Below are 25,889 nucleotides of genomic sequence, written 5' to 3'. Positions count from 1 at the left end.
CTTAGTAGCCATGCCCCCTCCCTTAGTAGCCACGCCCCCTGCTCTCGCTCTAACATTACTGCTGTCCAGCCGAGTGAAACTTAGAATGTCCATAATTTGGGAGGTGAGTCACATTGGAAGCTCAAAATAGGTTTGTTGACCTACAAATCCGCAGCAGAATGTACAGTGAAAGTTTTGTGGTGCCGTTTGTGAGATTTTGATGCTTCTGACATACAAACAAACGGAAAACAGGAATCCAACTTAGAATTATAGTATAGATACACAGTGGTCGACAAATCACCCAACAATCTACTCGCCGAACCAAAAAAAATCTACTTGCCACTTAGCCCCGCCCCCAGTCCTGCTTTTTTTTTTATTGAATAAATTCCTAGTAAGAACATCATTAGTTTTTGACATAAGTTTATTTATTGTATTACATTTATACTTTACAATTAGTCCTTGTTACATAATTACGTGTGTGTGTGTGTGTGTGTGTGTAAATGTCGGATCTAGAAAAAAAAGCCAGATGTGAATGACTAGTTTCCTCAACCCCTTAACCAGTGTCTTGATGCCCCAGCTTCACAATTTCTAAATCCGCAATCCCGCCTGGGATCTTACCTGATCCGCAGTCCCTCAATGTCCAGCTACCCTGATTCCCGCAATGTTATACATTGGAGGGGAGGTGTTCCCTACCTGTCTTCTGGGTTAGGGGGGATTCCGATGTCTCCCGTGTGAAGCTCGAGAGTTAGATCTGGAAGAAAGCAGTATTGGTTATTTCGGTGTAGGTATAGGGCAATTAAGATATATACAGGGTAAATAAGATATCCAGATCCAGAGTGTGGGTCAGACAGAGAGAGAGAGTGTGGGTGAGAGAGAGAGTGTGTGTGTGTGGGTGAGAGAGAGAGTGTGTGAGCGAGAGACAGGGTGAGCGAGAGGGCGACAGCGAGACACACACACAGAGGCGCGCACACAGACTCGCACACACACACACAGAGACACAGACTCACTCACACTCTCACACGCACTCACTCAGACTCACTCTTACACACACACTCAGATAACAATCATCTGTTCTTTGCAGGTCTTAAAATTAGGTAAATACAACCTCAGATGAACAACAACACATGACCTATTACACTGTCATGATTTATTTAACAAAAATAAAGCCAAAATGGAGAAGCCATGTGTGAAAAACTAAGTACTCCTAATGATTCAATAGCTTGTAGAACCACCTTTAGCAGCAATAACTTGAATTGTTTTCTGTATGACTTTATCAGTCTCTCACATCGTTGTGGAGGAATTTTGGCCCACTCTTCTTTACAACGTTGCTTCAGTTCATTCAGGTTTGTGGGCATTTGTTTATGCACATTTCTGTTAAGGTCCAGCCACAGCATTTCAATCGGGTTGAGGTCTGGACTTTGACTAGGCTATTGCAACACCTTGATTCTTTTCTTTTTCAGCCATTCTGTTGTAGATTTGCTGGTGTGCTTGGGATCATTGTCCTGTTGCATGACCCAATTTCGTCCAAGCTTTAGCTGTCGAACAGATGGCCTCACATTTGACTCTAGAGTACTTTGGTATACAGAGGAGTTCATGGTCGACTCAATGACTGCAAGGTTCCCAGGTCCTGTGGCTGCAAAACAAGCCCAAATCATCACCCCTCCACCACCGTGCTTGACAGTTGGTATGAGGTGTTTGTGCTGATATGCTGTGTTTGGTTTTGCCAAACGTGGCGCTGTGGATTATGGCCAAACATCTCCACTTTGGTCTTGTCTGTCCAAAGGACATTGTTCCAGAAGTCTTGTGGTTTGGTCAGATGCAACTTTGCAAACCTAAGCCGTGCTGCCATGTTCTTTTTAGAGAGAAGAGGCTTTCTCCTGGCAACCCCTCCAAACAAACCATACTTGTTCAGTCTTTTTCTAATTGTACTGTCATGAACTTTAACATTTAACATGCTAACTGAGGCCTGTAGAGTCTGAGATGTAACTCTTGGGTATTTTGCAATTTCTCTGAGAATTGCACTGTTTGACCTTGGGGTGAATTTGCTGGGACGTCCACTCCTGGGAAGATTGGCAACTGTCTTGAATGTTTTCCACTTTTGAATCTTTCTCACTGTAGAATGATGGACTTTAAATTGTTTGGAAATGGCCTTATAACCCTTCCCAGATTGATGGGCAGCTAAAATTGGTTCTCTAAGATCATTGCTGATGTCTTTCCTCCTTGGCATTGTGTTAACACACACCTGAATGCTCCAGACCAGCAAACTGCTAAAACTTCGGCTTTTATAGAGGTGATCACACTTGCTGATGATCAATTAATCAAGGGCATTTGGTTAGCAGCACCTGTCTGCTACTTAGCATCTTAATTCCTATGGAAGCAGTAAGGGTGTACTTAGTTTTTCACACATGGCTTCTCCATTTTGGCTTTATTTTTGTTAAATAAATCATGACACGGTGTAATATGTCGTTTTGTTGTTCATCTGAGGTTGTATTTGCCTAATTGTTAGACCTGCTGAGGAACAGATGATTGTTATTATGTCCTGATATATAAAAACATATAATTCAAAGAGGATGTACTTTCTTTTTCACACAACTCTATGTACAGCCCCCGGCCCATATTTAACCTCCCCCCGGCCAGTATTTAACCCCCCCCCCCCCGGCCTATTCTTAATCTCCCATGCCTTTTGTCACATTGTATGTAGCATTGGGTATCTTTGTCTGTTTTTGAAAATAGCTTCTCCATTTTGGCTTTATTTTTGTTAAATAAATCATGACACGGTGTAATATGTCATGTGTTGTTTTTCATCTGAGCTTTTATTTACCTAATTTTAAGACCTGCTAAGGAACAGGTGATTTTTATTATGTCCTGATATGTAAAACCATAGAATTCAAAGAGGGTGCACTTTCTTTTTCACACCACTGTATATTATATATACACACACACTGTTTTTAAGTAAACCCTTGCCTGCTTTATTCAATGTACTACCGCCAGAAGAAGAGATCAGTGTCTCTCGAAAAGCTTGCGCTAATAAAAGCATTTCGTTAGCCACAGAACGGTATTGTCTATTCATTTTTGATTGATATATATATATATATATATATATATATATATATATATATATATATATATATATATCCCCACCCCACCCCCCTTCTTTTTTTTTTTTTTTTTAACTTTTATAAACAAATATATAAGTAAACATTATGGTTGCTGTGCATTAATCTTATCTAGTGTTTGGGTATGTTACTGGAGCACATTCGTTTTCCCGACCGTTTTCTCTTCTTCAATGTCTAGTCCATTCTGACGAGAAAAAGGGGTGTGGGTTTTGCTTGTTAACCAACCACTTATAATCAAGAGTACTAACTGTGTCCAGTTAAACAAATATATATCGTCCATCTTTGTATTTCTCCTCACCTCTTTCAGATGCTTATATTTATCCGAACAATGACTGTAGGTCTGAGGGTCTTTAGATGACCATCCATGTGGTCCTTGGTCCGGTTAATACACCCATTTCCCTAGTTAGGCCTTATGGGTGGCTTTACCGTTAGCCCATAAATGGTCCTGATTTAGACCTGGGAGGAGTGGAGTAAGGCCTTCAGCCTACCGACTCCGGCGGGGGGTTGGTCCGGGGATCTGTCTATCTGTGCGCTTCCTTTCAGGAACTTTGTGCCACTCTGCAGCTTGGGGGCTTGCAGGCCTTGCGGTGGAGTGATCCCCAAGCTTTCCAAGAAGGGGGTCGCTTTTTCCAGATCCCTCAGGGCATGAGTGCGGCCTTCCTGGCTCACCAAGATTTTACATGGGAACCCCCATCGATATTGAACACCCTTTTCTGGCAAGAGCTCGGTCACTGGTCTAAGGTTCCTCCTTTGGGCCAGTGTGGCTGGGGTTATGTCCTGAAACATTTGGAGAGGCATGTTCTCAAACGTGTTTGGCCTCTCGTCTCTGGTAGCGCATAGGAAGGCTTCTTTGGTCTTGTAGAAGTGTAGCCTGTGGACCACGTCTCTGGCCAAGTTGCCTGGTGAGGGTTTGGGGCGCAATGCCCTGTGGCACCTATCCATCAGTAATTGTTCTGGAGGCATGTCCGGCAGGAGGCCTTGAACCATCGGCCCAGAAACTCTTCTGGGTCCGCCACCATCTCAGCAATGTTTCCGGATTCATAAGTTGTTTCTCCTTGCACAGTTGTCCGCCTCTTCCTGTCTCATGGTTATATCTTCTATACAGCTCTGCAAGATATGAACTTTGGTTACTGTACCTTGTAGGGCCTCCGCTGTGGCATCCATTTTTTTCTTCCAGGATATGCGTGCGAGTTCCCAGAGCGGTAATATCTTGTTTGATGCCTGTGAGAGACGATCACATCTCTTTTTGGACCATATTGTGAAGCCTCACAAACAGGTCTTCAATGTCCTGCTTGGTAGAGTATCTGGATTCCCCTTGTCCGATTCAGATTTAGATCTCTTCGTGTCATGCGGTGAGCCGTCGCCATCTTGGGACTCTGTCGGGAGATCCTTTTTGGGGAAGTATTGTTGTACTTCTCGTTGTGTGAGTTTTCTTTGTTTTGAGTCTTTTAGTGTCATCAGGGAAGGTTCCGATGGCCTGGATCGTGCTTTTGGGGTCATAAATAAGATCATAGATTAGCTTAATTCTGCCGCTTCTCCCACTTAAACCCAGAGTGTGTCTCTCATGCGTCCATTACAGTCCGCCTCGCGCATGTGCCTCCTAAATCTCGTTATATTGTAAAGTTTCCTATAAAGACCAAAGGGATACAGAAGGTAAAAAAAATAATAGTAATTGAATACATAATTGACACCAAAAATGAAAGATGAAATATATTTATATTTGTTTATGGTTTAAATATTGTAATGTCCTATAGGGCAGGGGTGAGCAATCTCGGGGTGTGAGATTTTGTGGGGAGGGGGGGGGCGCGGTGGTTACAAAGGCCCCGCGCTCTTCCCAAAGGCATTTAAATTAAATGCCTGGGGAGCGGCGAATGCCTCTGTAAGGTCCCTTACCTTGCTCAGATGGCTTCTGGCGACGCGTTGCCATAGCTGTATAGCGTCTTAAATTCTCTTTACCTTTTCTAAGTATAATTTCTTTGTAAAATTCCCAGACGTACGAAACACTCTCTATATCCATAGTAATTGAAATGATGGCATGATCAGAGCGTAGTAAATTATCGACTTTGAATTCCATTTTTTAGCTGCTAAATAACACTGGCCTAGCAGGTAATCAATTTTGGACTAGGCCTTGAAATGACGAGTAAAGTCTTTTTCCACAGGATGCTGCTGTATGTGCAAATTACAAATTTTGTTTTAGAAAGAAGAGGCCAAGGGGTGTTGTTTTTTTTTTTTCTTCTTTTTTTTTTTCTGCATACGGGACAATTGTTAATACTCACGCCCGCAAGCGCTCCCACTCTTCACCTCCGCAGAGGTCCATCAAATGGACAATATCTCCTCTACAGGACAACCTGCAAGCTGCCCCACTCTTCACCTTCGCAAAGGTCCCTCAAATGAGTTCCATCTCTCCTAAATCTGTCCCAATATATTACCGCCACGAACAGCACACAAGTGAGCATGTGACTTAGATTTGCAACCAGAGTTAATACACACGGCTACTTTCTCCTTCGCAAGGTACCTCCACTGAGTTCATATTAACCCCTACTCAATTGCAAATCATATCTATCCACTGCCACCACCTGGGGTATGCAAATATGATAAGATGTAAAGGTAAAATTTGCGAGGGCCCCAGGTCCCTGTTTATTATAGAAAAAACTATGCACTTTAACACACAAAAATAAGTGGTAGCCAAATGTGTCCGAACACTTTAATACTCTCCCCAGAGCGTGCAATAGTTCATTCAGAGCCCAAAGCATTACTTATTAAAATATTTAATATATATAAAAATACAATGCTTAGGTTACAGAAAAAGGATTACGAAAACATACAGTTATTTACAGCTTCTTAAAATAAAAAGGATAAACAAAGACAGAAAACACTATACGTTACCAAATGCCATACATTTTCCCCAGAGAGCTCACCGGAAAGCGATGATGCGATATCCAGTATCTGGTCCCAGATACACCTCTGTAGACATCTGTTGTTCATAATCATTGATATATGTAGAAGCACATGCACACCGCTGGTAGGTGCTGGAGGGGGGTACTTATCTGCCGGTGCGCTGTATCCAGGGAGGTCCAGACATCCCAGAGGTACTTAAGCAAAGGAATGGAAGCAGGCACACGGTCTTTCTAAAGGTGCAGTTTATTGTGCCACCAAAGGTCCAACGTTTCGGCAAATAGATTGCCTTTATCAAGGAGAGGGCCCTCTCCTTGATAAAGGCAATCTATTTGCCGAAACGTTGGACCTTTGGTGGCACAATAAACTGCACCTTTAGAAAGACCGTGTGCCTGCTTCCATTCCTTTGTTCATAATCATTGCTCAGACTTAAATAGTTATTCTAAACCATATAAACCCAGACCCTGTCGTAAATTAGCTGTGGGATTCACAGTTTTACAATAGAGTAAAAAAAAAAAAAAAACTCCTTCCAAAGAAGTTTGGATCTTGTCTTACTATATAACTGCCCTCATAACTTCACTTCTGTAATACTTACACACACATGAGACACATCAATACATTCAGACACTCGTGGCGGACGCAATGAGACTAAACCTAAAATTAAGATAAATATTAATATATGTCCCTTAGAACCTGCTAAGCCTTATGTGCGGCTTGGTTCCACAGATACACATGTAATTTTTAGCAGGTTCAGCAGAGGACATCACATGATATTCTCATTTTTTAATATGAAAATTTGTGTTGAATAGTTTCTTAGCCACACCTCTTCAACCTTGCAGAACCATCTAGAGACTGCCTTTGAAATCCCTTTTGTTTGTCAGAGCACCCATCTCTAACAGAACATATGTCCTTATCTCGAGAACATATCAGTTTTTACCACTAGGCCTGCAAAGGTGTTAACATACAATAAACCCTCTTGTTGTACTTTTCACACCCAACTTCAATCAAGCCCCTTTGAAGCTCCCACAGATTCATGACAAGTAAGAAACCCCAAATATTGTATTTTAACTTCAAATGGTAGCGTATTAATCCCTTAAGCTCCGGAGGGATTAAAATACCTAATATCTCATGATATTATCATGACAAGCTAGTTTATAGAAAAGGAAGAACACAAAAAGCGATTCCTACTACCTCACCCGAAGAAAACAAAAATGGTGAGCCAAGACGTGGTTCGGGTAAAACATCTACAAATTTCATCGCCCTCCATCCCACCATTGTAATCATGAACATTGGGCAAAAATATCTACCCTAAGGTATAATTACACAAATCATCATCCCAAAAAATTAGAATTCTGTGCATCGCATCACAAACCCCAAATTCTAAAAAGGCTGTCATGAAACTAGTGTCCATACACATCTGTCATCGCCATACTGATTCTATATTCTCTGCAAAACAAATGCATTGTCGTCGTCATCAGTGCTTATAGTGCACGAGACGGCGACAGCGCTACCAAAAATGTGGTAGTCACTGTTATTTGATTTTTTCAGCGACGGTCTCCCCTTGTGGCCAATCAGAGAGCTTCTCCATCCCTCTCCCTTCCCCCTTTCTGACATCACTGGCCTTGTAGCCAGCGATGTTGCCTAAACTTTAAATGCAACTATCGCAATGGCGACAGGTGACGTCATCGGGCACATCGCTGGCAGTATAAGCGCAGCCTAAGGATCTTGTATCTCCATCGTCACCTACTTGTTGAACTACAGTACCAAAGTGTCACTGGCGTCGGCACATAACACTGATCAAGTTTGTCTGCCTGTCCTCAAGTAGCTCACCTCTATTAACAATGTGCCCACAGAACAGATAATGCATCCTTGTGCACTGTGGTGAGTGTGGTCCAACAGGAGGAAATTTCAAAGGGGGCAATGGTTGAGGAAGCACCCGCAATAGGACAACTCCTTGGAGAAGAACTCCTAGGAGGGTCAGACTGTGGAGCACCCCATGGCTGCTTGTGCAGTGAAGGTTTGAGGGACCTCCCCCTTTTAAGTCAGGAAGTGGTAGGGGTGGTGGAGGCGGGTGGTAGTCTTGATCGTTTTTTTTTTTAATTCACGCCTGTAGGTAGAAGGTGACGCAAAGTGCTGCTGATAGTGCTTATCCCAAACATCAAGGTGATTGCAGTGCTGTTGCAGCAGTAGACAACCACAAATTCCCCCACCGTGCCATTGGGTGAATATTCAAAGAATTTCCACACCAAGGAGATGGCTCCTCTAGATAAACGGCCCGCCCTATTTGATGCTTGGGAGGAAGCTGGGATACAAGAAGCCTGAGTCCCTGCAGATTTAGTGCTGGTTTTGTTTTCCAGTCAGTCAATCCTTCTCTGATCCTCCACTCTTGCTGGAGCAGGAACACTGACGGGCAGTTACTTCCTGCTTTTTAAACCCTGCTCAATCATTTGAAGCAGTTCAGGAAATCTGACACTAGGATGAGGTTTCCTTAGAGCACAGAGATAGTTTAACTCTTTACTCTCTCTCACAGCCAGACAAAATAAAAAAAGATCTCTTGTCCAGTCTGGAACGAATTCTACTCTGACTCAGACAACCAATGCATGGCGGTTTGCGGTGTATGCAAGCACAAAGTCAGCGAGGTTGGAAACTATCACCTTGGAAATTCCTCAATGCTACGTCACATGAACAAATGTCACGCCAAAAAGTGCCATCAAAGGATAGAGCATGTGGTAGTGGAATTTCAAATTACTTTTCCTTGCTATTTGAATCCTCTACTAGAGCTAGAACTACTGTTTCTTTAGAAGATGCCGTACTCTCGAAGTATTCCTGCTCATTCCTTTTGTTATATTCTGATAATGCTGCATCTGCGGAGATGGTAAAGAGAGAATTGCTCAGGTCCATCACGCAAGCAGTTAACTGTCAGACACACTGTGGCACAGAATATAACAAAGGCTAACTGTTATGGTAGTTTTGAATATGTGTCCCATATATGTTACTGATTTGCTGAGATTTTGCAGGGTGATAGTAACTCTATGACCACACTACCATGTTCCATCAAGAAGTTTTTGCAAAAAAGACATACCAGAGCTGCAGATGTAGCCAAACTTACTATCTTTGTAGCCGCAGAGAAAAATGTGTACACCTGCGGCCCCCTAGGGGCCACAAGGACAGCAAGTCCAAGTGACCCGGAAGGATTACCACTGCAGGGTTCCATGCTTTTTAATGGGACCCCAGAGCTTTAATTCTTTGCTTGATGGGCCATCTTGCAGGAAGAGAAAAACGATACTCGCATTTCAGATGAGCTGGTATCTCTGCAACCAGGTAGCTTGTATGCCTAACTAGATGGCGGCTTAAATCACCCACTTCATGCGGACCAATAGGATGCAGTGACGTCATCCCTCACAGCTTGCTATTGGCCCGCGTGACCTGGACATTTAAACTCCACAGACATACCGGTACCTCCTACAGAGGTAAGTATCTCTGGAAACATGGGATCTCCAAAGCTGAAATGAACACCATTCAGCTCCAGAAACCCCCAGCTTCAATCCTATATTTAAAAAAAAAATGTAGTGCAAAGTGTTTTGCTGTTTAATAAAAAATATTCTTTATTTGATCACATTTTGCACCATTTTTCAATTTACTCTTGTACATTGTTAATTGCCGATATTTTCGGGTGACCTAAATTCATCCAGCACTCGTATTACAATTTTTGGTGTATCCAAGAGGAATATATTTTAATAAAGATTCTATATTTCACAACAGTTTGCACCATGTTTCAAGCTGCACTTGTAGAATACATACTAAAAACAGTAGACCATCCTCGTTGCTGACTGGCACTAATGGAGTTGAAAACTCTGGGGTGTTTCTCTGGATATCCTGCTTCACTATTGTCACATGAGGATCGGGTGCGCTGAGTCTGGCAGCGGGGTGACTGACAGGTCAGCTTTGCACATCTTAATGTGTAGTGTGGCAGCGGAGAGCAGGCGGTGGAGTAGAGGAGTGAGAGAAGGACCGAGGCAGAGAGCTGCAGGACTGAGACTTCCCCCCACCCATCAGGTTCGTGTTAGGGGGGAATAGTTACTGTGTGTGTGGCAGTGTCACAGAGAAGAGTTACTGCGTGTGATGTTGGCCCTGGAGGATTAACTCTGTGGGTTCATGCATTCAAATGATTTAAATGGCCTGTCCCCTTGATGTAGATGACCGAATATGGTCACATAGCCTCCACCTTATGATGTATAGAACCCCATATTCGGGCATCTACATTATCCAGGGGAAGGAAATACTGTACAGCCCGGCATTTTGCCTTCAGTGCTGTGGGGAGACTGCTGCAGATGGATGTGTAGCTCATCTATAACGCGAGTACAGGTATTCTTAACGAGCAGATGGCCCATCAATCTGAGGATTAACACTGCAGGTCCCATTCAGAAGCATGGAGCAATGCAGGGTTAATCCTCCCAGGCCACAAGACTCACTGTTTTTCCGGGGCCATGAACGAGCTGGGGTTTTCAGCATGTTGGTCCATGGGCCGAAAACAGTAAGTCTGGAAACGTATGTGTGTATATATATATATATATATATATATATATATATATATATATATATATATATATATATGTGTGTGTTCAAAAAGATCTACCTTTGACTCGTCTGTCCAGAGAACATTGTTCCAGATGTCTTGTGGATCATCTGTGCTCCTTGGCGAACTTCAGACGGGCAGCAATGTTCTTTTTAGAGAGCTATCCTTTCATTAACACCATTCCTGTTTAGTCTTTGTCTGATAGTTGAGTCATGAACACTCCCATTAGCCAAGGCCAGAGTACTCTGCAGATCCTTGGCTGTTACTCTGCGGTTCTTTGTTTAATTCATACAGGCATACCCCGCATTAACGTACGCAATGGGACTGGAGCATGTATGTAAAGCGAAAATGTACTTAAAGTGAAGCACTCCCTTAATTCCCACTTATCCATGCATGTACTGTACTGCAATCATCATATATGTGTAACAGGCTCTATAGTCTCCCCGCTTGCGCACAGCTTCGGTGCAGGTAGGGAGTTCAACTTTGCTGTTCAGGATGTGCTGACAGGTGCAATGAGTGCACTGCCGTTTGACTATTGGACGATATGTACTTACTCGTGAGTGTCCTTAAAGCGGGGTATGCCTGTACATCATTGTGTTTCAAAAGACCATGGAATTGGTTAATATAAACTCTATTGGATATTTAAGAAAAGACTATGTTTTTGATTCAAGAAGGTTATGATGAAAAAAAACTATGGAGTTTCTGTAATTGTCATTGGGGTTCACACTTTTTCTCGCCACTGTACATATACATACACTTTAATTTAATCTATTCAGATGTTGGTCTGCTCAAAAGTATCACAAACTAGAACAAATCTGCATTTCTCCAGGACCAATACAACTACTAAAACTTTGAACTTCAATATCTTGACCAAAGTGAGTTTTAATGTGACATTGCAGGTGCAGATGAGGGTCCCTAATAAGCCCTTAGTTGGCTTATTTTGGCCCAAAGGCTCCAATCCTAGTTTACAGCATTCAAATTAAAAGTACATCAAAAATGTTTTCCCAAATTAAAAATTAATTACAACACAGGAAACTATTTACAGCTTAAGAATCTGCACTATTGCTCCATAACCACACGTTCCCCAAATAATGTACAGTTGCAATTGGTTTGCTCTAGAAAAATGTTTTATAAAGACAAATGTCCCATGAGAACAGGGACTTTCAAAGTGCTATTTGGGCAATAAACTCAAGAGTTACCAGGTGTACCTTTCCTGTTGGCCCTTGGAACCTATCTGGCATACCTCTAACATCAAACCCCATTGGGACCAGCTGTACGGCTGGACCAATATCCACCCTATATAACATCCCCCTCCCAAACCTTAATGAATCAGCTATCGAGCTGGGCCATATTCCAACCTGAGATACACTCCATCCTATAATGAGTAGCCACTTTACCTTCTTGCTTCAACATTGTCCCTCATTACCTGTAGATGAGGTGTTCTTAACCTGTGGTCCATGGACCACCTGGGGCTCCGTGGAGCAGGTCCAGGGGGTTCGTCATAACCGCCCTCAAAAAATAACGTTTTGGAACTGTCTAAAACAGAACCAGAAAAAAAAACTCTGATATTTAAGTTCTGCAAACCGCTATTAGCAACCACAAAGGCCTCATATTTCTGTCACTCACTGTATCCTATACTCAGTTCATATTTTTTTAACCATTTTTATAAAAAAAATATATTTTTTAATAGTGTGTGGGTCCATAGGTAAACAGAGGGACTAGGGGTCCGTAGGTTCAAAAAGATTAAGAACCATTGCTCTAGATTTGTAAACTCATGAGCAGAGCCCTCATGACCTCTTTGTATCTGTTTGTGCATGTTCGTCCTCACCTGTACAGTATGTAACATTTTTTATTTTTTTTGTAATATACATGACTATACCCCATTGTACCGCACTGCGGAATATGTTGGCGCTTTACAAATAAATTATAATAAAAATAATTACTTTAGTTATCACAATGTAATTCCTTGTTGACCCTCAGGATTTTCATTAAAGGCAACCTACCATGCAGTCCCTCCGAGGACCAAATGTAGAGCCTAGGGGGGAGAAGACGGGGGAGGGATGGAGAAGCGAGAGAGGGACCTGTAGAACTGCAGCAAGACTGTTCCGGCTGCAGGAGGATCGTCCTCTAACGCAGCTGAGCTGACTGCACTTATGGTAGTTCCACCACTGCACTGTAGTACTATTTTATTTCCCATCCCTTGAACTGTGAGCTAAGCACAGCAGCTTCTAGGCACATTTTAAACGAGACACATCTTACTGTCTATATTCCTCTCTATAAGCATAACTCAGACCTGTTTTGTATTGTGTGACAATGCTAAATTTCTATCACTGCTATAGAAGTATCTTTTAAATATGATGATTTCAAAGTAACAAAAAACATAGCCAGAATATTTTGGATCTTTCTCCTTGTAACAGTTTTATTCGTCTACTATACAGGTCAGCAACAAGGACCGGAAGGATTGAAATTACAACAAGCTACATTAGCTCCTGTAACCGTATCAGTAGGGGGTATTGCTAATGCAACAATTGGTGCTGTCAGTCCAGACCAACTCACACAAGTGCAACTTCAGCAGTCCCAGCCATCTTCAGATCAGGAGATACAGCCTGGCAAAAGGTTAAGAAGAGTTGCATGTTCTTGTCCTAACTGTAGAGAAGGAGAAGGAAGGTATGTACACATGCTCATGAGCTTTTGTAGAAGAATTGCCGTTACAACCAAACTTGTTTAGATTAACTTTAGTATATTGTTAAAAACATGTTTTGTGTGAGACTAAGGAACCATGTAATGTGTTAGGCAGTAATCCTGTACTTATGTATTATCATAAGTTTTATCAGCAGTGCTACATGTAGCCATATGAGTTACAATAATTCCTACCAAAGCCTTTAGCAGTTATAGGGAACAGGAAGCCCTCAAACATTCTTATGTCCGCAGATTAAAGTATTCCACTTCCCCTCAATATGACATCCAATATAAGTTTCTCAGTAAATTACAAAATAATAGTCTGCAACTTTTTTTCTCTGGTTTCTTAAGGCTTCAAGATGCCAGAGGGAGCACGAAAACATTATGCATCAGTACATTACAGGTCCATCTGGTAGAGAAGATTAAATAATCTTGGTTTGTAACAGCTCAGGCTTGGCAGTTTAATTGACATACACATTTTAACCAACGACAACAGATATAACTAGTCATAGCAGTAAATTAAGATTTACACTTCTATAAAATAATATATAATAAAATAACAACTTAAGAAACAGCTCTTCCTGATTTCTTTTGTCCGCTCAAACAGATGTGTTTTCAAGACAACATTTCTGTATTTTTTACTTCATCATTTCTCTTCTGTTAGAAGCAGCACTGAACCTGGGAAAAAGAAGCAGCACATCTGTCATATAGAGGGATGTGGAAAAGTCTATGGAAAGACCTCACACCTCCGAGCACACCTTCGTTGGCATACAGGAGAAAGACCTTTTGTGTGTAATTGGATATTTTGTGGCAAAAGGTTTACAAGGAGTGATGAATTACAAAGGCACAGAAGAACTCACACGGGTCAGTCTGCTTTATGCCTCTTTTCCAGAATTTGATTTTAAGTAAAATATATTTATGCAAAGGGGGGAAAATGCCATTTAAATATCTGGTACTTTTAGCATTGAGACTGACCTAGCAACCAGATAAATAAATAAAGACTGTCTGTATGAACTAAAAATAATGAGACATACACGCTTAAATCAGCGATCGCCTTCCACAAGGATTGCGACCAAGGCCGCGCTTATAGTGCTGGCGACGCGACCAATGACGTTCGCCGTCGCCACCAGCGAAAGTTATAATTTGATTTGAAGCGACGTCGCTGACGACAAGGCCAGTGACATCACGAAAGGGGGCGGGCCGCGGTCTCTGATTGTTTTAGAGACAGTCGCATGTGGTGACTGTCTCTAAAAAATCAAATAGACCCGGCTTCAAAAATTTTGGTCGCTCTGTCGCGCTTACTATAAGCGCTTGCGACGGAGTCAATGTATTTGTTTTGGAGCGACGTCGCGTCGCCAGGCACTATAAGCGCAGCCTTAGTCTTAAGGTATCATTTTTACATAAGTGGTCAATGGTTAAACAGAGAAGTTCAGGTACCAAACCAGGATCCAAAATCTGAATGAATTGTGCCTTACAGAGGATGTTTTTTTAAGTAGCAAAAGTAATAGAATATATTTTTTGTCAAATAATATATTTGGGGTTATTTATTAAACTGAGTGTCAATCAAAGTCCATTCAAGGTTCCATGTGATAGTTCCCGATCAGCACTATCACAGTTTAATCAATAAACCCCTATTATGTTGACCAGGAGTGCACAAACTGGGGAGCGCAAGATTTTTTTGGGGAACGCGGCACCTACATAGGCCCTGCGATCTTCGAGGCCTCTGTACTCTATACGATCTTGGCTCAGAATATGCGTTGCTGTGGTGAAGCGGCATAATTGACGTCACCCCACGTGACCCCTAGCGTCATTTTACTCTTTAGGAAGGCAGGGGAGGAGCGGTGACGGGGGTGCTGCGCCAAAACTTTGCGTACCCGTGATGTAGACAACTTTGAGATATGCTTGCCCCTCTTTTTTTCCTTTTCGTTTCATTATATGCCATGGTTCTAAGTGAGCTTTCTTGGCATTCTGGCACAAAGAAGAAAAGAAGAGCTGAGTCACAGATGTGCCATCACTCTTCTTTAACATTGCTTCTGTGCCGGGGTCATCTGGCAACCCTTCTGCTTTATTTCTCGTGGCAACACTTTTCTTCTTTTCCACAGCAACAGTCACAGCAGCAGCAGCAGTGGTGGGCAATATGCTGTCCAGGACCTAAAGAATATACACAAATATTTTTCTAGTTTTTAAGCAAAGAGCAGTAGGTGAGAGCATAGCCTGTGTCATATCTAATGGAAAGTTACATAGAGAATATACATATATATTTATTTTTATGTATTTATATTTAATTCGGCCCATAATTTTAAGGAAAATATTCTTACAGAAGACACACAAACAACTGAGTAATTCTTGAACTGGATTTACTATATAGTAAGATGCAAGCTATACCAAGAGTATAGTTGCATAACAAGCACAAGATATATTGAACAGCTTACAGGGGTGTAACATAAATTTGATAGCATCGGATTGGATAGAGTAGTACATCTGTGATGCATTCTAGTGTCTGATAGGATGGAATCTGCATCTTGTAAAATAAATAGTAACGTGTGCAGAGATATGTGTGAGTCCGCAACTGATTGGCTATCTAGAAGGTATTTGTAGGTCATGTGCAGGAAAAACTGAACACATTTGATGCCATGTAAAAATTAGGGATCGGGTGCAAAAACAAGATAACACACAAAGGAAAAATGAACAAACAGAAAAACATGTTTTTGTACTCATCATCTTTAAAGGGAGTCACAAAAATCCTTTCAGTCACCCCTTTTCTAATTCCTTATCCCTAGGGATTAGATAGTATTTGTCCTTAGTCTGTTAATATCTCATCATATATTTTATGAATGTCCTGGTCAAGTGGAGGTTCGTTGAAATCATGGTTGAAGTGGATGTTCTCCGACCCATGGCATGGTTGTAGAGTGAGGTGATTCGCCGAGTTGAGGGTTTTTGTAGACATCTGTACACAACATTTCATACAGCATTTAATCCATAAAATTGCAAGTCCTCCAATAAGGATAGCCACACCATAAGCAAGAGCGCTGGTCATTGAAGAAAAAATAGAACGGAACCAAGAATCCATGTTCCACGCCTCCTCAGCATGGAGTGTAGAGGCCTGTTTCTTAATGTGTTGGGTCAGGTCATTGATAGGGTTACTGTTGTCAGGTATAGAAGTACAACACTCCATGCCAATGACTGCACAAGTTTCTCCTTTCTTACTAGCACATAGTCCAATGCCATTCGATTTTGTAAGGCAACAGTACGTATAGCAACTATTTCAGTAGTCGTCATTTGCACCAGAGCTTCCACAGTGTCTTTGCTGACTTGTTCCATCAGGTTGACAAGGTCCCGTATTTGATCAGCAGTAAGCATAATACCATAAGTTGGAATTTAGGCAGAGAATAATCTTTCTGTGCTATGCAAATGCTTGAAGTCTCTCTTGTCCATCTGCAAACCCTGATGGTCAAGTGTGTCCTTTTAGATGTGTAAAATATCTTATGGCAAGTGTGATATATCCAAAGTAGCATGATCCAGACCAGTTGTATGGTAACCAGGGGTATGCATGATTTCCACAAATAAAATATGTTCCTTGAAACGTTAGGCGGGGACTACTCATTTTCTGGAGTAGATAGGGGCCTTATGGCGGAATGTCCCATGTTATCACGTGAGAGTGATTAGTCCAGGTCAAAGTCACATTACTTCTCCCTTGCTCTGTGAAAGTTTGAGTGTTGTTGCATGCACTCTTTACCACCGGGGAAGTGTCATTTTGGGCATAGCACAAATAGCCACAGACCTTAATAACCAAATGTAGCCTAGGTTTTTTCCTTTTCTGTAAAATGGCTGTAAAATGAGGGTTGCGCAAAGGAAGCATATCTTCTCCATACCAACTGCAAAAGGTTGTTGCATCATAGTTGGTTCGATTTAACAGTTCTGATAATCCTGCATATCTCCTTCGTTTCCCATGGAATTGGCAGCATCGGTACCCCTCTCTGACTATCAAGTGGAATGTGTGCTCATACCCAACAGTTTGAGATATTCAGTAGATCAGCATATTTATATGTGGCCTGGAGATAAACATTGTTATAGTGTCGCCATGGGTGACGTGTCTCTCTGGTGCCTGTGAATCATAATTCCCACTATAAAAAAAATTACTTCCAAAAAGTGTCCAGGCATCGTGTGTGTGTGTGTGTGTGTGTGTGTGTGTGTGTGTGTGTGTGTGTGTGTGTGTGTGTGTGTGTGTGTCCACTCCATCCAATACGATCACAGAATATAATTTCAGTTTTAACTACACAATGCATTATGCAAGTAAATATATGATTTCTTCACTGTTTCCCAGGAAGACAGATTGAGCAGTTTCGTTGAAGTTTTCACCACTTCCCTAGGGGGCGGTTTCAGCCGTCAGCCGAGTCCGACACCTGTCATCGGACATGTATCCACATAGATCTCCCGTAAAGTTTAACAACCGTGTTGGTAGTCAGGATAATCTGAAATGGTCCCTCCCAATGAGGTTCGAGAGGGGATTTTCGGACGTGCCATTTCACCAGTACCCAATCTCCTGGGTTCAAAGAATGGCTGACCTGTGGGTCCTTAGGCTGTGCCTCTGTGACCTGTAGGGAAATTCTTTGTATACCATTAGTTAACACACACATTCCCAGCATGCTCTAACTCCCAACACCCACCACATTATCGTATAGCAAATAAAAAGATCACTTGTGAGCACGTTAATATGTCTTAGGCAGGTCTGCAACCCTGTCTTTCACAATTATCCCCAGCATACAGTGCTTTCACAGCAGCAAGGGATTCTAGGAAATGACATGCAAATGAGCACACAATGTGTCACCTTTTGTCTGAAAAACCATTGTTACATGGAGCCCATATATGCTAATGCTCGCTGTTAACACAGCTTTAAAGCACAGCATGGGAATCTGATGCAAAACCAGAGAAACCATTCACAGACATGTTCCAACCTTAATGGGTATCATCAGTGTGAAGTTGGTTGTACTGCTGGCTTTGCAATTTTCAAGACTGTAGGGTTTGCCATCACATTTTAAGTTATGGTGGGTGAAAAAGGCAACAAGAAACCTCCACCGTATTGCATCTAGCAAATAAAAAAATCACTTGTGAGCACATTCACATGTCTTAGGCAGGTCTGCAACCCTGCCTTTCACCGTTGTCCACACTGATCACTTGAACCTGTAGGCTGCAACCGTATAGGCGTACTGGACCTCCTCTTGTTAGGGTATCGGTTCCTGGCTGTGGTAGGTGTCTATTTTATGGAAAAAATGCACTTCAGTGTCTCCGAGCGCTGCTGTAGGGACCTACACGCTGACGGCAATTGCCGATTAAACTTGCCTTTTCTCGGCGGCTACTAATGACGTCACCGGTTGCGTCGTTCAGGAGCGCGACTATACTGGATAAGACAGTCAAAAAGTTTGTATTACCGCATGGAGGGCTGAAACAGCGTGTCTGGTGTCCACAATTGTGCAGAGCTTACACTGCATAACTACAATCCTACGCGTTTCGTAGTTGAACTACTTCAGGGATAATGATTCCACTCCACAATGGATCCTATATAACCCGTGTGAGTGCGTGATTGGACCCAGCAGGGGGGAGTGCCCGCCGAATTACAGGCATGCCCCGCATTAACGTACGCAATGGGTCCAGAGCATGTATGTAAAGCGAAAATGTACTTAAAGTGAAGTATTACCTTTTTTCCACTTATCGATGCATGTACTGTACTGCAATCGTCATATACATGCATAACTGATGTAAATAACGCATTTGTAACAGGCTCTATAGTCTCCCCCCTTGTGCACAGCTTTGGTACAGGTAGGGAGCAGTTATTGCTGTTCAGGACGTGCTGACAGGCGCATGCGTTAGCTGCCGTTTGCCTATTGGGCAATATGTCCTTACTCGCAAGTGTACTTAAAGTGATTGTCCTTAAACGGGGGTATGCCTGTACAACACGCAGCTGGTACAAATGAATGTAAAATAAACATATAAATGCATAACTTTTAATACAAAGTTCATAAAATCCTAATAAAACTGTCAATATAGACTAAATAAATTGAATGTATTAGAAGAATCACATGCTCTAAAAACAAGAGAAATTATTTAGTCACATAATGGCTAATACTTATACAATAATGAAATGTAACTGTATATATATATATATATATATATATATATATATATATATATATATATATATAGATGAGATCATGAATATTGAAGAACAGACAAATATTCTAAAAATGGACTGAAGTCAGTCAAAGATATGGATACCATATGCTAGATTTCACTAATGATATTTAGGACATATATAAATTCAATTGTTTCTAGATTAGAGAAAAAAATATATTATTATAAATCGATAGATAATCCTTCCAGAATTTTTGGGTGAGTTTATATACATCAATATTACAATTTTAAAACAATAATTCCATAGCACAATGGTATTGACATACTAAATTCAAATGAATAAAAAAATTATGTTAAAATGGTCAATAAATGTTGGTTATCTATATAAAAATGAAGATGTGTCAATAATCAAAAGAAAAACATTCATTATTTAATAGAGGGACCAAACATCAATCTCCTCATTGAGACCCATGGGAGCCAGAGTTTTCATTTTATAAATCCCACAGGCTCTTCTGTTTGCTCGGAAGCTGGAAAGGGTCACCGTTTTGTTCTGATTTATAATGACGCGACACACTGTTTTTCAAATCCCAGCCTAATATTTCTCGCGTCTTCTAGGATTCTAATTTTCAGACATCTCTTTGTACGACCAATATACTGATATCCGCATTGACATTCTAGCAAGTACACCTCAAAAGTGGTTTTACAGGAAATGCAATCCTTTATAACAAATTGCTCCTCAGTTATTTTGATCTAAAGGTTTTCCTCTCTGGACTCAGCATTATACAGGCCTGACAACCGAAATTGCCTGAAGGTTAAGGTGCCATCCATGTGACTGTTTGAATGGGTTTCAACATGAGTCCTACTGTATGCCGCTTGGTGCTAGACAGCTCTTTAAATTTCTGGCTTTGCGAAATATAAAGCTGGGTCTTAATTCTAGGTGAGGGCCTAGGACAGGATCGTTAGGACGTTTCAATTCATTTTTTATTATCTTTTGTATAGTGTTACTTACAGAGTTGTAATTTGTAACAAAAGGAAGTGCAAAAATGCACAAAGCAGCGCACTGCCCAGGAAAGTAGGGAAACAGGTGGTTAAAAAAATATGAAAAATGTATTGCCCAACCAACATCACAAAAAGGAGGTGTGAACCCTCCTACACGTTTCACACAAACGTGCTTTTACGTGTATTAACAATACATTTGTAAAATATAAACATACATTAGCTGGTTTTCGATTATAGGAGGTGTATTGCACATATAAGTAGACATATTATATATAAAGGATATTCTACATAGATTTTTTTATTTATTTTATTATCAACTCCTCATAGGTCTGATATTAAAGAGTATTGTGTATTTGATTTTCTGGGAAGGATGAGTTTGTATTAGATCTGTTTGTTTTGTTGCAGGTGGGACCTCCTGTATGCAAATTGGGATCAATACTTTATATTTTTATCAATCCATATTCCCCTATATTGTCAGTTGGTCCTAATGTGCAAATTGTCTATTGTCTATTTTCTATGTGAACATATTATTTACTTTGTCCGTCCTACTGTGGGGATGTTTAGTGCACAATTTATGTTGTTGTTAAATCCAAATTTGCCTTTGTTGGTGCTGACGTCACTGGGGGCACTCGGCTTGGTGGGACGTGCAGACGCTTGTTATAGCTGCAGTGTTTGTGTCCCCTCGGGCTTGACGAAAGGGGTGTGCCTCTGTCTCCTGCCTTCAGTTTCCGAGGCGGGCTTTTACTGACGTCATTGGGGAAGTTGTGTTGATGGGATCGTGGATTCACGATCATCAGTAACAATGAAATAAATCTGGTTAAAAAAAAAATTGGTGGTGCATATACAATACAACTTTAGTTTTTAAATGTGGTGTTGCCCCTTTTATTAGAGATGGACGAACCTGTGTGAATCCGATCCACGGATTGTTTTACCTAAATACCATTCCGCATACCAAAACCCATCTGATAATAAAAAATTCTGGAAATTTTTTTGAAATCAGTCATTAGATCCAATTTTTTTAAATGCAAAGAGGGTGACTTCCATTTTAGTAGTGTCACCATTTGTATGTGTATCCTCTCAAACTGCCCTCCAAATAATTTAGGGAGAGATGCATGTGCTGAAGGTGTAAACCTGAGGTACCGCAGGAGATGTGCAAAATATAGTTAAGAGTCCCATCCTACACTTCCTAAAACGATGTCCATAAGAACTATTCTGAGTTGACAGTCCTAAGGCACCTAGTGACTGGACTAATGTCAGACCCAAGGCGATTAAAATCCATGATCTCTGCTAACCCATTTTAACCTCTTCTGACTTAGAGAACCATATGTATCTACCATGAGACACCTTCTGGCGCGGAAAGACACCTTGGAGTACATTTATTTGAATAGGCTGCAATGTATTCTAGCTTCAAAGGTGCCTTATGACAGAACACTACTTAGTAAATATGGCCCACTGTCTTTATCCTTTATAAGATTAGAAGTACTAATTCAAGTCACCAGGTCACTTTGTTATATTACTTTCTCTCTGCATCTGCTTTATTTGCTGTTCTTCACCTTGTTTTTATTTGTGTGCATCAGAAAACCTGTATTTTATTTAATGTCACCTGGCCTCTGTAACTCATGGTCCTCAGTACAGCTATTGCTTTGTGCTTGACGCTCTTTCAATGTTACAATCCTTATCAGTTCAACAAAATAGATATCCCTTGGAGATATGGTAATAGTGGTAATAGCCGTTAGCTGGTATACTGTATCTCACACTGCTAGAGCTGATGCCCAGAGTAGCAGAGGTTGTGTGTTCTAATCCTGTTAGGTCTGACACCAATCCAGTCATTAGGTGCCTTAGGCTTGTCAACTCAGTATACTTCTTATGGACAGCCTTTTAGGAAGTGTTGGGATTGATCTTGTGTCTAGGATGATAATTGTGATTATTGTTTGTAGCAGTGCGGTAGAAATGTATTTAGATTTATTTAGTCATCTTTAATTTGTTGGATAGCATAGATCTGCCCTTTTCCACAGTGCTGCAATTTAAGTGACCCCCAAACTTAACATTTATGATTGTATGTAGAGCATACGTCACTCTGTGTACAGTTAGACTTTAATGTAGGTTTGTCTTTGTGCTTTAGTTGTCCAATGAGAATTGAGCAACGAAAATCCTTAAATACCCCATTAACAAAGCTATCACATACCAATGTAGAACAAAATACAAATTTAGATGTACCGAAAATATTTTAAATGGACATACACAAAAACATTTCCTTTAGTTTCCCAAAGTCCCAGCTCATCCCCCCCCCCCCCCTCCCGGCCTCCTATGAAATCAACATTTGGGGGAAGTTTAGCACGGGTCTAGAACGCTTAACAAAACATATAAATCTGTGTAACTGTATTATCTGAGTCAGTATATGGAAGGCCATAAAGGGATAATCAATCTGCTGGAAAATTAAAGATTCAAGGATTAGTCCAAGCTAGTGATAAACTGTTTATGCCTCCCCCTTTCCACTCCCTCCCCTATCGTCCCCTCCTTCTCCCACCCCTCCCCTTTCCCCCCTCTCTCATACCCCTCCCCCCCTCTCCTCACTCAACCCCACCTCCCTCCACCTCTCCCTCCTCCCTCCTCTTCCCCACCCCTTCCTACTTCTCCCTCCCCCCCTCACAGATGCAACATGAGCTTTGGTTCTTGAGCTCAAGGAAAACCCAAAGTTAATGAAATTGCTAATGTTGTTTGAAATGTTTCTTATTTCATGTTATGAAAACTGGTTGATGTATCGCAAAACCCCCTCCCTAACAAGTTAAAGGTGAATATCGGTATAATGTATCTCACTGTATTGCGCAAGGGTAATGATCTACTGTTTAAAGAATAAGAATGCTCGGTGAACTAATTGTAACTGTGTGCGCTCATGGGATGGCACTACCCCCTCCTCTCCACCTCACTCCCCCTACCCCCGCCCATCTTCCATCTCTCTTCCCCTCCTGAAGACCAAGCTGAAGGTACTTTGGAAGGCCGAGGCCCTCCTGGTTCTAATACTGTTCAATCTACAGAAAGATGAACAACCACCACAATCATCGTAATGTTAAGATTGTCTCAAATATCAGAAACTCTAATGGAAATGTGCTTCTCCATACGTTGGAGACAGTGCTGCAGCTAACGATATAAACATAAAGTTATATAACGGTGTCACCCAAATCTAAATATGGAATACCCCAGAACAGCACTCAATTATTTTGAAAGAAATGGTTTGTAGGTTGGTGTCACATAATTGGTGAGCTTAGGGTCCAACCCTCTCATCTCCCCCCTCCCTCTCGGCTACACCCTCCTCCCTCCGATACACCCCCTCCCACATACCCCCCTCCCACATATCCTTCTCCTATCCCACCCTCTCCCCCACCTCCCTTCCCTTGATCCTCCCCCCCCCCTCCCCTTACAACCCAATCCCATCTCCCCTCTCAAAGCCAATATCAAACACGGATCTAAAGTCCAAAGGAAATCCAAAGTTAACTCACTTGTTAATATCAAATATATACTGAAAAGGACTGCGCTTGGGTATGGTGTGACAGCAATAGTATAATAATAAATGATCAGAAAATGTATAAATATATAAAAAAAACCTAAATGACAATAATAATATTTAACTGTGCAATCAATACGTTCACCAAATGCATATATAGTTATAAAAAGATGTGCTGTGGACCCAATAACAAACTTTTGTCACAAATCCTTTGAAGTCCAAATGAAGTCCAAAAAATGCAAGAAACAGAAAAGCAATGACAGGAAAAAGGCTGCTTCTTTAAAGGGCACAACGACCTCCCTCTCCACCTGCATAGAAAATAGAAGAAAAAAGCGCCCAATCCTAGTGCATTACTGTGCAAAAAATGGTTTAATTCCCAATAAAAGGCTCATAAAATGAACTCACAAACATGAAGGATAAAAAAGCATTGTATGAGTAATACTCATGCTCCAAAGGATCTGTAAGCGCTGCTGCTCTGCTACTCTGCTCCGTGACACCACCGCATCCAGTACAGCCCTTGTGTATCTCTGCCAGCAGGAACTCACGTCATCAGGCTCCTCACAGTATTCTTTCCCCGGGAACACACCTCCAGATAGTTTAGGTTCCCACCGGGGACAATGTTTGCGGCGGAACGAACAGATGACGTCATGGCAAGCAGGAGAATGTCAGGCAGAACTCATGAATCAACGCTGAAGGAATCCACAGCACACCTGGCCCTACGCGTTTCAACAGCTAAACAGTTTTCATCAGGGGATCCCCCCGTGACGTCATCTGTTCGTTCCGCCGCAAACATTGTCCCCGGTGGGAACCTAAACTATCTGGAGGTGTGTTCCCGGGGAAAGAATACTGTGAGGAGCCTGATGACGTGAGTTCCTGCTGGCAGAGATACACGAGGGCTGTACTGGATGCGGTGGTGTCACGGAGCAGAGCAGCAGCGCTTACAGATCCTTTGGAGCATGAGTATTACTCATACAATGCTTTTTTATCCTTTATGTTTGTGAGTTCATTTTATCAGCCTTTTATTGGGAATTAAACCATTTTTTGCACAGTAATGCACTAGGATTGGGCGCTTTTTTCTTCTATTTTCTTCACTTGTTAATATGTTTGAAATGTTTCTTATTCCATTCTTCTTTTTTTTTTTCTCTCTCCTCTCCCTGTGCCCTTTTTCTCTGCTCTTCCGATTTCTCCCCCCGCCCCCGGTCCTTTTCCTGCCTCAGTCTGGCCCTTCCCCTGCGCAGCTCGCCCGCAACGGGTACGAGTGCCCACCCTTCCTGTCTCTAAGAAGAAATATATAGCAAAAAAAGACCACTCCTCTCTCTGAAACGCTTTAAGTTTAAATACTTCAATAATAATAATATTTACTTGGTTATTTAGTTAAACCCTTTGGCGCTCACTCAACTTTTTAACTTGGGATGTCTTTTCACTTTGCCGCAAAGAACAGGATCTACGATGGTTCTTTCCCCTCATACAGAGGTAAAGGGAGGGTTCACAGTGTAGTGTAGGACCTGCATTAATTTTGGTTTACCTTGATGTGGTATGCAGGCTTATGACACTTTGGCCAAAGGGTTTAACTAAATAACCAAGTAAATATTATTATTATTGAAGTATTTAAACTTTATACTTATTACTTTATATGTTTTGTCAATTGGATGTAGCATTGGGCATCCCTGTCTTTTGTTGTATACATTTGCCACACCGATTAGCACTCTTTTTGACATAAATATATATTCATGATGTGGTGGGTGTAGGAGTTTGAGTTAGCTGAGAATGTGTGTGTTTAATCAATTTCTGACTGACAACAGTTGTATGGAGGTAGGTGGCACCTCCCCCCAGAGCTCACTCCTCCTCACCTTTTTAACTTGGGAGGTCTTTTCACTTTGCTGCAAAGAACAGGATCTACGATGGTTCTTTCCCCTCATACGGAGGTAAAGGGAAGGGTTCGCAGTGTAGTATAGGACCTGCATTAATTTTGGTTATACCTTGACGTGGTATACAGGCTTATGTCGCTTTGGTC

At 41.6% G+C, this 25,889-nt stretch overlaps 1 protein-coding gene across 7 annotated transcripts in view; it reads left to right on the top strand.

Moving 5' to 3' along the window:
* The window catches only part of SP4 (Sp4 transcription factor), a 49,915-nt gene that overhangs the window by 19,011 nt on the left and 5,015 nt on the right, over positions 1-25,889 (top strand). For 4 of the 7 annotated variants that reach the window (XM_075587151.1, XM_075587150.1, XM_075587155.1 and 1 more), the window contains 2 exons: positions 13,005-13,233; positions 13,910-14,109. In XM_075587151.1, coding sequence (XP_075443266.1) covers positions 13,005-13,233; positions 13,910-14,109 — 429 coding nt within the window. Of the gene's footprint in view, positions 1-13,004; positions 13,234-13,909; positions 14,114-15,347; positions 15,447-25,889 lie in introns of all 7 variants that reach the window. The other 3 variants (XM_075587153.1, XM_075587152.1, XM_075587154.1) reach the window with 3 other exon arrangements.

Source organism: Ascaphus truei, chromosome 2 (genome assembly GCF_040206685.1).
Source record: "Ascaphus truei isolate aAscTru1 chromosome 2, aAscTru1.hap1, whole genome shotgun sequence".
In the NCBI taxonomy this organism is placed as follows: domain Eukaryota; kingdom Metazoa; phylum Chordata; class Amphibia; order Anura; family Ascaphidae; genus Ascaphus; species Ascaphus truei.
The sequence above is the reverse complement of the archived record's forward strand: the minus strand, read 5'-3'. Positions and strand labels throughout refer to the sequence as shown.